Source organism: Sinohyriopsis cumingii, unplaced genomic scaffold, assembly GCF_028554795.1.
Source record: "Sinohyriopsis cumingii isolate HCF-2022 unplaced genomic scaffold, ASM2855479v2 utg001196l, whole genome shotgun sequence".
NCBI classification, from domain to species: Eukaryota; Metazoa; Mollusca; class Bivalvia; order Unionida; family Unionidae; genus Sinohyriopsis; species Sinohyriopsis cumingii.
Window position 1 is genome coordinate 25,141 of NW_028315971.1, and position 16,527 is coordinate 41,667.

The window sequence follows — 16,527 nt, forward strand, 5'->3', positions numbered from 1 at the left end:
TATGGGGTTTGTGCTTAACCACTGCCATTTAAGTTTCCTAATCAAAACACAAATGACTTAACAAATTGATAAAAGTTACCTGAAAAAATATTTGTCATTTAATGTTTTTTTTTTAATTTCATGTCCTAAAATTCAAGTTTCCAATAGGCATTAATGCATTAACAATCTACCAGTAATATAGAGAGATGTTTTTGAAAGGAAAGAAAATAGACGGTAACATACAGCAGTGGCATTCAAGAATTTTTTGTAGATTTTTTTATTTGTAGACCGTTTTTTATTGTAACATTTGTATTTCATCACTGGGTTGACGTAAAACTTTGTGCAAAAGTTTCAAGATGAATTTGGTAGATTGGTAGGATTTTTTTTGGGTCTAAATTGGGCATTTGTCAGAGATGACAGCAAAGTTTCTTTAATTTATTTACATGTATCATTTTCAGATTTGTGCAGCACTGGAAAAGGCTGTCATAGACACGTTGATAGACTGTGGTCCACAAACTGCAAGGGATATGGACTTTAAGATCATACATCGTATGCTTATTTGCAATAACTTTAGAGAGAATCATTATTGTAAAGTAACCAGATGGAGAAACTTTCTCAATTTATTCTTTAAAACGGTTTCTTATGACATGCTTTATCACATTTTTGTCAAGGCTTCCTGTTAGCAATGCTATGGCGTGCATTACCTTATGGACAACCTGTCTTCAACTCTCCAGAATGGTAGGCAATTTCGATAGACATTATCGTAACATATGTTATAGCATGTTGTGCCAAATTGTATCTAGGGTGGCTACCCAATGACTTAGTAACGATTTGGAAAACCTAATTTTGACTTCTTCTCAAGAACAGATATGACTATTTCCATCACACTTAGTTAGACTATTTCTTAACACATGCTTTACCAAAACTGTATGGGGGTGGATTCTTTAATATAGATTTGGCTTTCATACCAGCCATATAGAAATGCATTTTCAGCTTCTCCAAATGATGCAGTCATTTTGTTTATTCGAGCTTGGTAAGAAAGTTCCTGCAAATATGCTCTATCAAAAGTTTGTTTTAGTTGTTTCCATAGCAACAGTATTGCTTCTTTCAACCAGGTGAAAAATCTGTTTTTGACTTTCTCTAGAACAACCAAGCCAGTTTCAACCAAACTTGGTAGGAATATTTCTCAGTACATAATCTACTAAAGTTATGTACAGTGTGGTTCCTATTGCAGTGGTGTGGCCTCCGTAGCAAACATGGAAAACCAATTTTCAACTTATTCCTCAGAATGGCATAGTTTTGATCGTCATTTGAATGTTTCTTAGTTCTATCAAACATAGTTTTGTTGTCATTGTCATATTTACAGCGTGTATGGTGGCATTACAATTGCTATCTTGAGTAATCAACCAATATAAATCATTTGATAGGTTTGGCTCTGGTAGTCAGGTGTTATTCTAACTATTAAGCTTTGGTTTTAATAGTTTGTGCAGCACTGGAAAAGGCTGTCATAGACACGTTGATAGACTGTGGTCCACAAACTGCAAGGGATATGGACTTTAAGATCATACATCGTATGCTTATTTGCAATAACTTTAGAGACAATCATTATTGTAAAGTAACCAGTACCAAACTTGGTAGGAATATTTCTCAGTACATAATCTACTAAAGTTATGTACAGTGTGGTTCCTATTGCAGTGGTGTGGCCTCCGTAGCAAACATGGAAAACCAATTTTCAACTTATTCCTCAGAATGGCATAGTTTTGATCATCATTTGAATGTTTCTTAGTTCTATCAAACATAGTTTTGTTGTCATTGTCATATTTACAGCGTGTATGGTGGCATTACAATTGCTATCTTGAGTAATCAACCAATATAAATCATTTGATAGGTTTGGCTCTGGTAGTCAGGTGTTATTCTAACTATTAAGCTTTGGTTTTAATAGTTTCATTTGCTTACATTGAATACATGCACTTTGATGCTGAGAGAGGGCAATTAATGGATGCCTGAATCTGTGAGTACTGCTTGTTGACTGGTTTATATTAAATGTCTGTTATCAGTTTAGTAACTTTCATTGACTGATCTAATATCCATTAGTAATAAAATTCATTATATGACTGTTGGTGTAGGACAGAGGAGATTATAATTCTCATACATCAAAAAAGTTTCCAGCAACCTCAGTAAGTCAGAATTTTAGTCACGCTGTTTCACACCCTCCCATTGATAGTGAGTTATTGAGGAAGTGGTGTAGTAGCAGATTTGACTGGAATTTTTATTGCATAATAACAACATCTGACTGACAAACAAGTCATTCAATACTTTGTTAACTTCTCAAATCAATTTTCTGTTGATTTTTTAAAAAATTCCTTTTTCGTTGTCAAGCTCATGCTCTACATATATTGGGAAATATCTGAAGTTATGTATTCTGTATTTCCATAAATTCTTTGACAAAATTACTGCTGCTGTTTCTGAAAAAGTTACAGATAAATGACAATATTGCAGATACTTTAAACAAACACATTTGTAAACATGTACATGATTATGACCTAATGCTTTTATGATTTCAGGTCTGTATCGTAAAGGCCTTGTATATCTAGATGTTCCAATTAATGATGAAGATTGTATAATAGGTAAATATGTTCGAAAAGGGTTTGAAAACATCATAATAAGAGCAACTGATTTTTTTAGAGTGTTGTCCAGGAGTATAGATGGTTGGACAAGGGTTGGAAGATACTTTATTAAACACCCACCCATCAAATTTCAGTTGACAGTCTGTCTTACCTGTAGTAGAAAAATTCATTAATTTGACAACTGTACACTAAAATCTGATCTATTTTTTCAGCCTCTCACCCATTCCAAGCCCAATCAAGTTATCCCCACACTTTCATATAGGTGTAGGTGGTTATTTGGATACCCCCACCAATTTATCTGTCTGTCCCTATCTCTTATGAAACTGTTGAATGGAAATTCACCAAACCTAGTATATAACTTGTTAATTTAATAACCATTTGCAAGAAGAGTATGGATTTTAGTATCTCCCTTAGGATATATGGGAATGAAGAGTGTAAAGGGGTCAAATATACAAAAATGCAATTACAGACTTTGTATACAATTTACAACAGGAGGCCAGATAGATTTTGTTATGCATTTGGCATTACAAATTTTGGGTTGCAGTCTGGATGGTAAGTCATGCAGGTAACTATTGTTGCTTCTGAAAACAGCTGCAAGTGATTTTATGGGTTTGTCCACAATTAAATCTACAAACTTGAACAGGTCAGTCAAAAATCCACTTAGAATGGTTTAAAATTTGTTTCTTTATATTCAGCCTTCATGTTTATGACATGCTCTTTATTTGCATAAAAGGGGAAGATAACTATGACGTCCCAGTGTTTCATTCTCAGCATTGTGGTGGAAATATTGACACTATTGTTGCAAGACTTGAGCCACCATTAAACTCAAATTTTTATACTTCCTCTTTTTCAGTGCCACCTCTAGAAGGTTTTGTAATGAATAGAGTACTAGGAGATTACTTCGAGACCCTCCTATATAAAATATTTGTCTCAATTGATGAACACACAACAGTTGCTGAGGTAAATTTGAAGTTAAACTGACATAAACTGACACTTAGTTTTGGTCATTTAATCAAACCACTGGCAATTGCATCATCCTAAATTCTGTTGACTTGCTGGAAATTATTTACTTCCAAGCTGTTGTATTTGATCACAAAAAATGTTAAATGAGTTAGTGACATTTGTAATGTAAACTTTTTTGAAAAGTAATTCCTTGATCTCAGAATTTATGGAGAACTGGTTGAAGTTTTATTTTAATAGCAGTAATACAGTACTTGTCAATGTTGCCTTGCTTTCCTTTTCTAGGACAGTAATACAGTACTTGTCAATGTTGCCTTGCTTTCCTTTTCTATGATAGTAATACAGTACTTGTCAATGTTGCCTTGCTTTCCTTTTCTAGGACAGTAATACAATACTTGTCAATGTTGCCTTGCTTTCCTTTTCTATGACAGTAATACAATACTTGTCAATGTTGCCTTGCTTTCCTTTTCTAGGACAGTAATACAGTACTTGTCAATGTTGCCTTGCTTTCCTTTTCTAGGACAGTAATACAGTACTTGTCAATGTTGCCTTGCTTTCCTTTTCTAGGACAGTAATACAGTACTTGTCAATGTTGCCTTGCTTTCCTTTTCTATGACAGTAATACAATACTTGTCAATGTTGCCTTGCTTTCCTTTTCTAGGACAGTAATACAGTACTTGTCAATGTTGCCTTGCTTTCCTTTTCTAGGACAGTAATACAGTACTTGTCAATGTTGCCTTGCTTTCCTTTTCTAGGACAGTAATACAGTACTTGTCAATGTTGCCTTGCTTTCCTTTTCTAGGACAGTAATACAGTACTTGTCAATGTTGCCTTGCTTTCCTTTTCTATGACAGTAATACAATACTTGTCAATGTTGCCTTGCTTTCCTTTTCTAGGACAGTAATACAGTACTTGTCAATGTTGCCTTGCTTTCCTTTTCTAGGACAGTAATACAGTACTTGTCAATGTTGCCTTGCTTTCCTTTTCTAGGACAGTAATACAGTACTTGTCAATGTTGCCTTGCTTTCCTTTTCTAGGACAGTAATACAGTACTTGTCAATGTTGCCTTGCTTTCCTTTTCTATGACAGTAATACAATACTTGTCAATGTTGCCTTGCTTTCCTTTTCTAGGACAGTAATACAGTACTTGTCAATGTTGCCTTGCTTTCCTTTTCTAGGACAGTAATACAGTACTTGTCAATGTTGCCTTGCTTTCCTTTTCTAGGACAGTAATACAGTACTTGTCAATGTTGCCTTGCTTTCCTTTTCTAGGACAGTAATACAGTACTTGTCAATGTTGCCTTGCTTTCTTTTCTATGACAGTAATACAGTACTTGTCAATGTTGCCTTGCTTTCCTTTTCTAGGACAGTAATACAGTACTTGTCAATGTTGCCTTGCTTTCCTTTTCTAGGACAGTAATACAGTACTTGTCAATGTTGCCTTGCTTTCCTTTTCTAGGACAGTAATACAGTACTTGTCAATGTTGCCTTGCTTTCCTTTTCTAGGACAGTAATACAGTACTTGTCAATGTTGCCTTGCTTTCCTTTTCTAGGACAGTAATACAGTACTTGTCAATGTTGCCTTGCTTTCCTTTTCTAGGACAGTAATACAGTACTTGTCAATGTTGCCTTGCTTTCCTTTTCTAGGACAGTAATACAGTACTTGTCAATGTTGCCTTGCTTTCCTTTTCTAGGACAGTAATACAGTACTTGTCAATGTTGCCTTGCTTTCCTTTTCTAGGACAGTAATACAGTACTTGTCAATGTTGCCTTGCTTTCCTTTTCTAGGACAGTAATACAGTACTTGTCAATGTTGCCTTGCTTTCCTTTTCTAGGACAGTAATACAGTACTTGTCAATGTTGCCTTGCTTTCCTTTTCTAGGACAGTAATACAGTACTTGTCAATGTTGCCTTGCTTTCTTTTCTATGACAGTAATACAGTACTTGTCAATGTTGCCTTGCTTTCCTTTTCTAGGACAGTAATACAGTACTTGTCAATGTTGCCTTGCTTTCCTTTTCTAGGACAGTAATACAGTACTTGTCAATGTTGCCTTGCTTTCCTTTTCTAGGACAGTAATACAGTACTTGTCAATGTTGCCTTGCTTTCCTTTTCTATGACAGTAATACAGTACTTGTCAATGTTGCCTTGCTTTCTTTTCTATGACAGTAATACAGTACTTGTCAATGTTGCCTTGCTTTCCTTTTCTAGGACAGTAATACAGTACTTGTCAATGTTGCCTTGCTTTCCTTTTCTAGGACAGTAATACAGTACTTGTCAATGTTGCCTTGCTTTCCTTTTCTAGGACAGTAATACAGTACTTGTCAATGTTGCCTTGCTTTCCTTTTCTAGGACAGTAATACAGTACTTGTCAATGTTGCCTTGCTTTCCTTTTCTAGGACAGTAATACAGTACTTGTCAATGTTGCCTTGCTTTCCTTTTCTAGGACAGTAATACAGTACTTGTCAATGTTGCCTTGCTTTCCTTTTCTAGGACAGTAATACAGTACTTGTCAATGTTGCCTTGCTTTCTTTTCTATGACAGTAATACAGTACTTGTCAATGTTGCCTTGCTTTCCTTTTCTAGGACAGTAATACAGTACTTGTCAATGTTGCCTTGCTTTCCTTTTCTAGGACAGTAATTTCTCACCCATGTGTTAGAGAAATCTACTTGTTTTGCTAATCTTACTTTTCATATCTCAGTCTGGTTATCTCAGACAAATTATCTCAGTCATGCTTTATACTACTTTATCAAGGAATGTATTGTCTTCTGTTTGGATTGAATTCGATGTTGAAAATCCAACAGCAACATATACATATAACATTTTGTTTGGTGCTAAATAGCCTTACAGTGCTGATGCGCCATTAAAAATAAAATCAGTCAATCAATCAATCAACCAACAACAACAGCTTTATATATAAACAAATACACTCTTAAAGCAAGTTAAGGACTCTCCAACTTTGCTAACACCATACAGAACATTCTGTGACACACATGCACACACTGTGTATACACTTCTTCCTCAATAACTCTCGCACAACAGTGTCCAAAAATATGGACTGACTGCACTATAAACAAGGGTGCGAGTTACTGATACCTCCCAAAAATAAGTGATGCATTTCCACTAACTGAACATTGAGCAACCTGCGGGACAGGGCGTGTCTGTAAATCTGCTGTTAAATGGGTGGTAACTCATTTTATAATTGAGTTGAGAATACTTGTCAATAATGTGCTTTTTTGAATGAAGTTACTTGTTATTCTGTATTAATTACATTTTTTTTTCAAGATGCCCAGCATCTGAAAGATAGTTAACATTATTCCAACTGGTTTCAAATAACATTCACATTTATCCTTCAGAATTATTCTTGAGATAATGCTTTCAATCCATTATAATTTTAATATAAGCTCTACTTTAGATTTTTATGTAAATTTTTACTTGTTTTTTTCTTCTTCTGTTTCAGTCAAATCATTACTTGCTGATTTTGAGAGTATATTTTGCCAATAACTTTTACTTGCTTAGGAACATTTGTTTGAAACAAAATAGATACAGCCTTATTTTTTAACAGAGAGGTTATAATTTGTACAGCTTTACTGCTGGAAACAAGCAAAGAGCTCAAAAAGGCATTACCAGTAAAATGTTAAATCTCAGCATTCATTTTGCTTTTTGGTTCTGAAACAGAGTTCTGTTATTTCTGTGCCCAACTACAGTGATGGGGCATGAAATGTTAAACCAACTTTAAGCACTGTTAAGGGGCATCTCTGTTTCATTAAACCACTTTTCTAGTTCACTGATCAGTATTAATAAACTGAGAAATTCAATTAATTCATTGAAATTAGACGCAAGTTGCTGCAGCAGTTTGTAACAGGTATGTGTTTTTTCCATGGAAATCTCTTTCCATGGAGAAAACACATGCCTGTTACAATTGCTGCAGCTAATAGAGTCAAAATGGTTACTCTTGTGATTCTTGCAAATCTCTGAGAAATCTGTGATGATGTGATGGCATGGTAAATTTAAGTACACTGGCAACCTTTAGTTATACGCTGATTGTGTTTTAGCATGGCACCATATCTATGATTCTCAGCTTGAGAATTAATCTGAAATTTGTAAATTTCTATGAAGTGGATAATGATACTCTTCTGCAGCCTCACAAACCCTATTCGTGTTCCAAAGTCTGATTGGTTGAAAGTTTTTCTGCAAGGTAGTTTTATCCAATCAAAGACTGCTTTGCAGGTTTGACAATGTCCACATAATTTAAAGGCGGATGTACAAAATTGATGAGGGAACTTTTTACGCCCACCACTTCAATGAAATAGACCTACAAGCACATATTACTTTTAGGGGAATGTTTGAATTAATGGCAGAAATAAACAGATAAATGTAAATAGTAGAGCAGAACACACTGCTTACTGAATGAGTCTGTTTTGTTTTAATAAGAACCTTTGGGTCGCCATAATGCAGGAGCTTTAGGGGCTTCACACACACATACACACACAAACACACACACACACATGCATGCTTTGACCTGTGAGTAGAAGTGATTGCAGATCTGAAAATTTTGCACAAAGTATAGATACTTAAATATTCATAACATTATAATGGTGTTATTAATGGCATATTGAATCAGCTACTACAATTTATAATGTGTTTTACGTTTACATAATATATGTGTGCAAAAACATGTTATATCTGACAACTGCACTATATTTGCATTAAAATATGCTAATTAATATTTTTCAGTTGTCGAGTCTTCTTCAGATTGATCTACAGTTAGTCAAGGTAAGTCAGCATTTCATCAAATCTGCATGTGTTAACTATACAAATTTTTTAAGAATTATTGTACAGTGTTTTCTCCAGACTGTGCCCTTGCACCTTTTAGGACAGTACAATTTCAGATGTTATGTGCAAACATCAGCACATAATAAAAAGTGCTGGAAAAACTGAGGTTGGACAAATGTAGACCAGAACAAGTTTGCATTATGTCATAGTTGTATGTGTGTTTTTAAGCAGACTGACTGAAGTTACCATCATATTTACATACAAATGTAACCACCAAGCTGTAAAGAAAGTAAACTCTGATCTGCCAGCACATTATGAGATTCTGGGTCTTGGTCTGTGATATTCACAGTTGGATACACATTATGTATACATAAGATATATCTTTTTCAGTAATTTCAGTTGAGTATTTCTGTAAGAGGCCAAAACTTTGCCCTGTCACCTTACAGACTGAATGAATTTTAAAGTTTTTTTAAAATGCTAAATCTATTGTTTATATTATTCTGATGTGTTGATGTGAGCTCTTTTTATGTTCAGAGAAATGAGCACTCAGATGAACATGTGTGGGTTGTGTGTTTTATGGCACAGAATCAATTGAAGGTTATACTGTTCCAAGGTGTGGGTGGGGGATATGCCTTGCTAAAGAATATGCCATAAATGTCAATGCAGACTATTCCAATAGCAGGAATCCAACCCTGGTGAACATTCAACATGCGAACTGCAAACTACCAAGCCGATGTTGCTCCCCTGTCAGTATGCTTAAAATAATGTTGAAATCACCATGTAAAATATGATGGTTCTATAAAGCTAGGAGTTGTCGTCTCTGTTTGTTTTTATAATTGAGGAAGAATCTTGTAAATAGTAAAATTTTGGGCTTTTGTTTTTCCCAGAATGCTGTCTCCATGTATTGTCGCCTGGGATTTGCCAAGAAGAAGGGTGTTGAAAACAGTGATGAGGAACTTCATCCTTCATGGCGTACCGTAAAACCAGCGTCAAAAAAGTGAGCCAGCTTTCTCCTAGGTTTATGTTAAGTCGTATCACAAATCCAGTGAATAAAGTAGCCAGTAATTCAGTGGATGTTTCTTTTTTTAATGACATTTGAGTTAACACCAAAATTATCTTAAGAAAAAGGCTCAAAAATGATTATTTTTTTTTTTTTCATTTTATTTTTACTTCAGTTGACATCCATGTCAGATATAAGTATGTTACAAATAGTCAATTACATTTACAGAATAAATGCTAGCAAGTAATCTGCAAAATGATAGAAGAATTTAGGGTAGTCTCATTTAAGTATACAAAAACAATCAATTAACCTGTCTGATAAATTTCTCCAAATTGTGATCCTCCCTCCCTCTCTCTGTCTCTCTCTCTGTCTCCCTCTCTCTCTCTCTCTCATACCAACATCCACTACTTTAAAACATTTATCATTCATTAGTCACATTGTGGATTTAGAGAGTGCAAGAGATAGATTTTCATTATAAAAATGATTTAAATGATGTACCATTTAGGCCTTCCCAGGACCAGTTGCTACTAGGCTGGCGAGATGATCTGTTGGAGGTTGGAAGCACTAGCAGTCAGTCAGCAGACCTTACCAGTCTGTCAACACCAAGCAGCACAGATCTGGACATCCTGGGCAGTCCTGACACTGCCATAGGTATGCCTTGAGATGCTTTATAGACCTTTTCCCATTGTAAGTAGTTCACTGTGAGTTGTTTACTTTTACATGTTGGAGGGCTGAAGCGACCCAACCGAATTTCATTGGTCTTTTAGTTATTTTATTGATCTAAGAACTCAGTATCCTTGATATGTACACGTGTCAATGACAAACAGGTCAAGTCAGCCTCTTTTGAAAAATTTGTATAAAGAAAAATTTCAGTCACATTGAATTTTTGTTGAAAAACATTCCCTTGTTCTCCAACATGGCGACCAGATGTTAATAGAATCCTTAGTTTGGAAAGGGTCATTTGCTTTCTCAGTTCTTTGTTGAAAATTAAAATAAATGTGAATAGTTTGATTTTACTTAGGGCTGTTCTATTAAAACATACTTGGGATCCAGGGAAGGCACTTTTCAATTGGGGTAATCACCAATAGATGCAATTTAGAATTTTCTTATCATTTTAATATGAACTCTGTGAAATCAGAGTATTCTGGCATATGTTTTTTTATTTAAAAAAAACTACTTTCCCTGGGTATCATATATGTTTAAATATAACAGCCCTTAAATCTTTGAGACTATATACGCCACTACTTCAATAAGTCATGCCAGGATAACTTGCAAATACACTTGTAAATTGGCCCTAATTTTTTTAGTGTAAAGAAATCGTGATCAAAATTGGCAGATAAAATCTTGATATATCACTAGTTTTATCATTGAATGGGTTTTAATTCCAGAAATATGATTCAGCATCATGAAATTCTCAAGCTTGATTAGAAAATGTTTATTTTGTTAAATTTTCTTTTCAGTTAACAGTCGCAGTGCAAAATTTAACAAAATTGTTATAAATAAAAATGTCACTAATGTCTGCTGATGGGATCACTTTAATAATAAATACCAATTAGATAAATTTTGTCGAGTGAAATTTATGTTTTCCTTTTTTAATTCAGTTTCATTGTAATCATCATAAATGCATTATGACCTCTAATATTCCAACATGATAAATCTAGTATCACAGTTATATCCGTGAGCATTTCTGTGAGAACCTAATTAATTGTTGACTATGTTTTGATAACTGACTTCAGAAAGTATTTGTATTGTTACACTCATTTAAAAGCAGACCTGCTTTTATCATCACATGAATTACATTGTTTGTATGATATAAAAAAGGGGATGGAATAAAAGAAAAGTTAAAATGCATTCAAATTTTACCTGCACAAGAGTTGGCAGTCATTTTGTGTCAGGTCAACTCATTTCAGTTGATCAATGGAACATTGTTACTACTATTATTAGGTAAGTTAGTTAATTAAACTTAGGTAAGTTAGTTAATTAAACTGTCGTAAATTAGCCTACTCATTGACAAATGTGATCAAAGACAGAAAGTCAACCAAGTAAAATGAATACTTGGCAAATAATGGGCTGTTTCACAGATATAGTTCACTATTGAGAAGTGAGTTCCAGAGTTTGTAGTCAAGATAAAATTCCTGAATTGGTACTGAGATTTTGTTTCACCATTACTTCCAGTGAATTACAGCATCTGTACTTTATTAATAGAACAATGAAAACAAAGTCACATTTTGAAGTTGATGGTTGTGTCATAAAAGAAAAATGTCCAAATTTTTTTTTATTATAAAAGAATTGTTAATCTTAACAATGAAAAGTAGTTACCTAATAGCCAGTGTTTTCATGTATGCATGATTGTTGTTAAAAAAACCTGGAATAATGTTGTTAACATTCTTTAAGAGGATGGATATCATGAAAATAATGGCAATTTTAAAAAGCAAACAACTTCATTACAAAAATCTCATTATTGACAATCATTCCCAATTAGGAAACAAGTATTCAGACATCGAACAGACCCCCCCCCCCCCCCGATTTCTTGCAGTCCAATGGGGATGACATCCACATCTTAATATTTTGGAGGTCTGTGATGAACTCAGGCCCAAGGTTATAGTGATTTCTATGTTTGTGGACCTCACTGTGTGCGAGTTATTGAGGAAGAGGTATTTATGTATAAAGTCTATCCAACATGAGAGAGGTAAAGATTATAATAGTAGAATACAGTCAGAATATCTAGGCCCTGAGTGGCCGAGTTGTCTAAAGCGCTCTTCGTTACGGATCACTGCCATCTCACCTCTGTCTGCGGCGGTTCGAGTCTAGGATTCAGCCAATGTGGGTATGTGAGAAAGCTTGCCAGTAGCTTCTTGTGGGTCGGTGGTTCTTTCCGGTGCTTTACCGGGTTCTTCCTCCACCATTAATACTGGCCGCCATGTATAGCCTATCGCGTGCTGAAAAATGGCGTTAAACCCCACAACAACAACAACAACATCAGAATATCTAGGTGCAAAAATTAACAGTGCTTGTCAATGAGTGTGGAAGTATAGGAGGGAGATTGTGGATAGGATTTGGAGACATAGTGACTCCAAAAGCAGTGGGTATATGTTTGATTTCTTTGATATATTCCCTGAGAATTTTCAGGGATCATCAGAATAATTATGATTTACTGTATGCATCAGTTATGTTTCAAATAAGAATAATTTAAGATATTTCAAATATTCTTCTATGTCAGATACAGAGATTGGTCAGTCTGGTGCATCCAAGAGAATTGCTTTTCTGTTTGACTCTACCTTAACAGCATTCCTGATGATGGGGAACCTGTCACCTGTAAGTATGAATAGCCCTTAATGAAACTTATGTGCTAGTTGTTTGGAGATGAATGGGGAATTTACCAGTTAATCTTTGGCAAATGTGACAGTGTTCAGTTCATTCACTGATTCTATTTTTTTAGTACATTTGGGAAATTTAGGATAACTGTTATCCTGAAATATAAACTTTTTACCTTCATGAAAACTTCCATTGATCAAATTGTACATGGTGGGGTTGGGGAGCAGCATTGATTATAGCCATGGGGTTATGCTCCCCTCCAAGGCATTGAAAGAAAGGGACCTCAGGAAATTAGGTAAATTAATCTTTGGGATAAGCACAATGCAGTGACATTGTATTGGAGTGGGTAGCTTGGTAAAAGTACAAATTTAGTCCCAACTTCATTGGTCAGTTGAAGGTCACACACATCAGTTTATATCATTGATGATACTTTCACTAGCAACAACAACAACAGTCATGTACTGAGCAATGTTTAATAGTATCAACCCTGGAAAAAAATCAAGCACATTTATAAAGGTTAATTGGATAGTCACAAATCAAGGCTTGTAAATATTCTACTTTCATTAGTATTTAAATTAATGGATTGTTGGAGAAGGGTCGTATTGTTTTCATTTTTTGGGGTGTGGGTCAGCAGGTATATTGTAATCTGTAACAGTCTCAAAATCCCTAAAGTAAGGACCCCAACAAAATAGTGAATGTTTATTAGTTATTGATTTTGACTTGACTGTTATTGGCCATGCCTTAGTGGAGCTGAGAAACATGACATATGCTGATTCAGATGGCAGACTGTGAAAGGAGGTTCTCAATACATGACACTGTAAACAGATAAGGAACAGATTAAGATGAGGAACCATCAACAAATTCAAGTTTTACAGCAAGGGGGGAGACTCGGATCTTGATTTTTTATAGAGACCAAACAGAAGAAAGATATTTAAGTGTTGGGTAAATAATGATCTGTGGCAATCCCGCTCCCCACCTTTTTTCTACACCCCCCCCCCAAATGTTTTTTTGATGATGAGGGGAGAAATCCCCCATTCAGTCAAATCCAGGCAGCATCTTTGCATTTGCATATATATCAGAATTTATGTAATTCCTCGTGTCTTTTTTCAGGGACTGAAGAATCACTCAGAGTTTATGTAATTCCTCATGTCTTTTTTCAGGGATTGAAGAGTCACTCGGAATTTATGTAATTCCTCGTGTCTTTTTTCAGGGATTGAAGAGTCATGCTGTAACCATGTTTGAAGTTGGGAAACTTAGTGATGAGTCTTTGGACAGTTTTATATCAGAGTTGGAAAAGGTATTACTTGAATTATATTAAATTAGAAAGGTACATATCATGAGTTTATTTATTTTGTGGATATCACTTTTTGTAGTTGCAAGAAAATAATATTTGCGCTGGTGCTTTAATTTCTGGTTAAGGAAGGAAGAATAAGGTTTTCATCACAATTAGATCATTGTTTCTTAAGTCTTAAGTCTTTAGAAAATTTGTGATTTCCCATCAGACCCATTGGAATCTTCATCATCAGGTTTTGGTTTTTAGCTCTGATCTTAAGATTAATAATTTTAATAATCAGCACTGGTTCAGTTGCATGGTCTTTTCTAGAACTGAAAATTAAGGAGATAAATTCATTCCATCATTTATTTAATAGTGGGAGGGCTAAATTATAAAAGGAATTGAATAAATAACTAAAACAGGGCCTGAAAATATTATCCCTGATTTTCATGCAATCAGTCCAGAAAATATTATGTCTGACTTTCATGCCTTCTGTCAATAAAATATATGCTTGATTTGGCTTCAGTCAGTAAAATATTATGTTTGATTTGTCTTCAGTCCATAAAACATGCTTGATTTGGCTTCAAGTCCATAAAACATATGCTTGATTTTCATTCCTTCAGTCAGTTTTTTGTGCAGTTGTTTTGGAAATGAAGATTGCTGCAATCACACATTCAAGAAATGACCCTGCAGCTGATTAGGCATTTTTTATGTGTGATATATATATAGTTTTTTTTCTCCACAAAATTACACTCCATGTGGTTATTTCAAAATAGTAAAACTGGATGATTTACTTTTTCATTATTTTTTACAGGTATAGAGATCATATTGTAATTGATTATGAATGTAAATGACTACTGTCTTGTGGAAAGAAAAATGTGTAAGAGTTAAAATGCATCAGCAAAAGAATATCAATGGTAGAACATTATACACCAGTCCATCTTATTAGTGCACTGAGATAACTCACACACATGCTTATAATCGGGGCATTTAGGATCCGTTTTCTTTTATAGAAAAGGCAAGCAAGGGAGTGTTTGATTAATGTGAAAAATTCCTGATTAAAATTAGTAAATGAAAGCTTGAAATATCATTCATTTTATCATTGAAAATGGTGGTTAATGCACAGAAATCGTGATCATGAAATTTGCAAATTCTGTTGAGAAATCAATGGCCTAATTGGATAGGGTCATGTCACAATGCTGACTCAGAGAATGGCAAGACATAAGGATGTGTAAGGCTGTGGTAATAAGTCAGAATAACTAAAAACAATTGTTTCAGCATGTTTGTTATCATAATGCTGAATCAGAAAGTATTGTTTGCATTTAACAATGACTTGACAGACTTAATTTGTCTCAGTAGAAATAAGGTAATGTTGCCCTTTTCAGCACTAAGTCTGTATTCTTCTGCCATCAAGGTATTGATTTCAAACAACCAGGATTATGTGAATGAGCTAATAATTTTTAATATTTTATCTTGTATTAGTCCATAACATAACATGAAGACCACTCCAGTGGCCTAGTGGTTAGAGCATCCACCTCGGATGCAAGGGGTAGTGGGTTCGATCCTAGGCCGAGTCATACCAGATACTTACAAAAATGGTACTAACAGCTGCTTTGCTTGGCGCTCAGCATTAAGAGGTTAGTGTTAGGACTGGTCGGCCTGGTGTCAGGATAAGTGACTGGTTGGGACATCATGCTACATGTCTGTGGTATGATGCCCCAGTGCTAGACATCACTATAAACTGCCACATTGCAGACATTATAACGATATAACTGAAAAATTGTTAAAGCTACGTTAAAAATCAAAATCACATCACATAGCTTGAAACAAATTATTGTTCAGTGAAAATGCTGATAAATGCCTACTGGTGGCAACCCTTTATGCAATAAATGTCAAGTCTCGACAAGTGAAATTTATTTCTTAATTTTATCTTTTAATGTGGTTTCTTGTGATTATAATTTGGATACATGTATATCAACAGTAGTTGCAAGCAGTTACACACACACATACACACTGTTAGTATTGGCCAAAATTTGAAACTCCCTTGTTATTCTGTTTCAGCTTATGTTACAGGTGATGTTATTTTGCAACTTCTCAGGAGAGCGGTGTAGGACATATATCTACACTGTTCTTGTGTAGACATGTACATATGTTCCAGGATTACTGAGTTCTTACATTATCATTTAAAGGGTGGAGATACCAACACTTTTTTTTATTGTGACTAGAAATCCATTATCTTTTTCTAGGTTGGGTCAGAAGCAGAAGGGGAGGCAAAACGATACTTCATACATGCCCTTACTTTGCGGGACACTATCTGTTTCCTTCGAAACAAGAACTTGAGCCCAGATTCAGAGTCTGGAAGCCGATGCCCACTGGATCTGATCCGCTGTGAGAGTCTGCTTAGCCTTGAACCTGCTGCCAGAGCAAGAGTTCTTAACAAGAACTACAGGTACATAACAGTCATGAGAACTTTTGGAATAAATCTGAAACTTCTCTCTTCATGTATTTAATACATTTCCATCCTTTCTGGCAAATTAATTGCCTCCCCATAATATGTATTTTACTGTATAGTATCTCAATATGCACAGTTCATTTTAC

General features: G+C 34.9%; 1 protein-coding gene across 1 annotated transcript in view; it reads left to right on the plus strand.

The window, feature by feature from the left end:
* The window catches only part of LOC149772719 (protein FAM91A1-like), a 79,390-nt gene that overhangs the window by 18,902 nt on the left and 43,961 nt on the right, over positions 1–16,527 (plus strand). Inside the window, exons 6-14 of the mRNA XM_089947442.1 lie at positions 438–528; positions 2,544–2,606; positions 3,460–3,566; positions 8,303–8,341; positions 9,229–9,338; positions 9,847–9,992; positions 12,562–12,656; positions 13,867–13,953; positions 16,176–16,378. Coding sequence (XP_089803568.1) covers positions 438–528; positions 2,544–2,606; positions 3,460–3,566; positions 8,303–8,341; positions 9,229–9,338; positions 9,847–9,992; positions 12,562–12,656; positions 13,867–13,953; positions 16,176–16,378 — 941 coding nt within the window. The remainder of the gene's footprint in view (positions 1–437; positions 529–2,543; positions 2,607–3,459; positions 3,567–8,302; positions 8,342–9,228; positions 9,339–9,846; positions 9,993–12,561; positions 12,657–13,866; positions 13,954–16,175; positions 16,379–16,527) is intronic.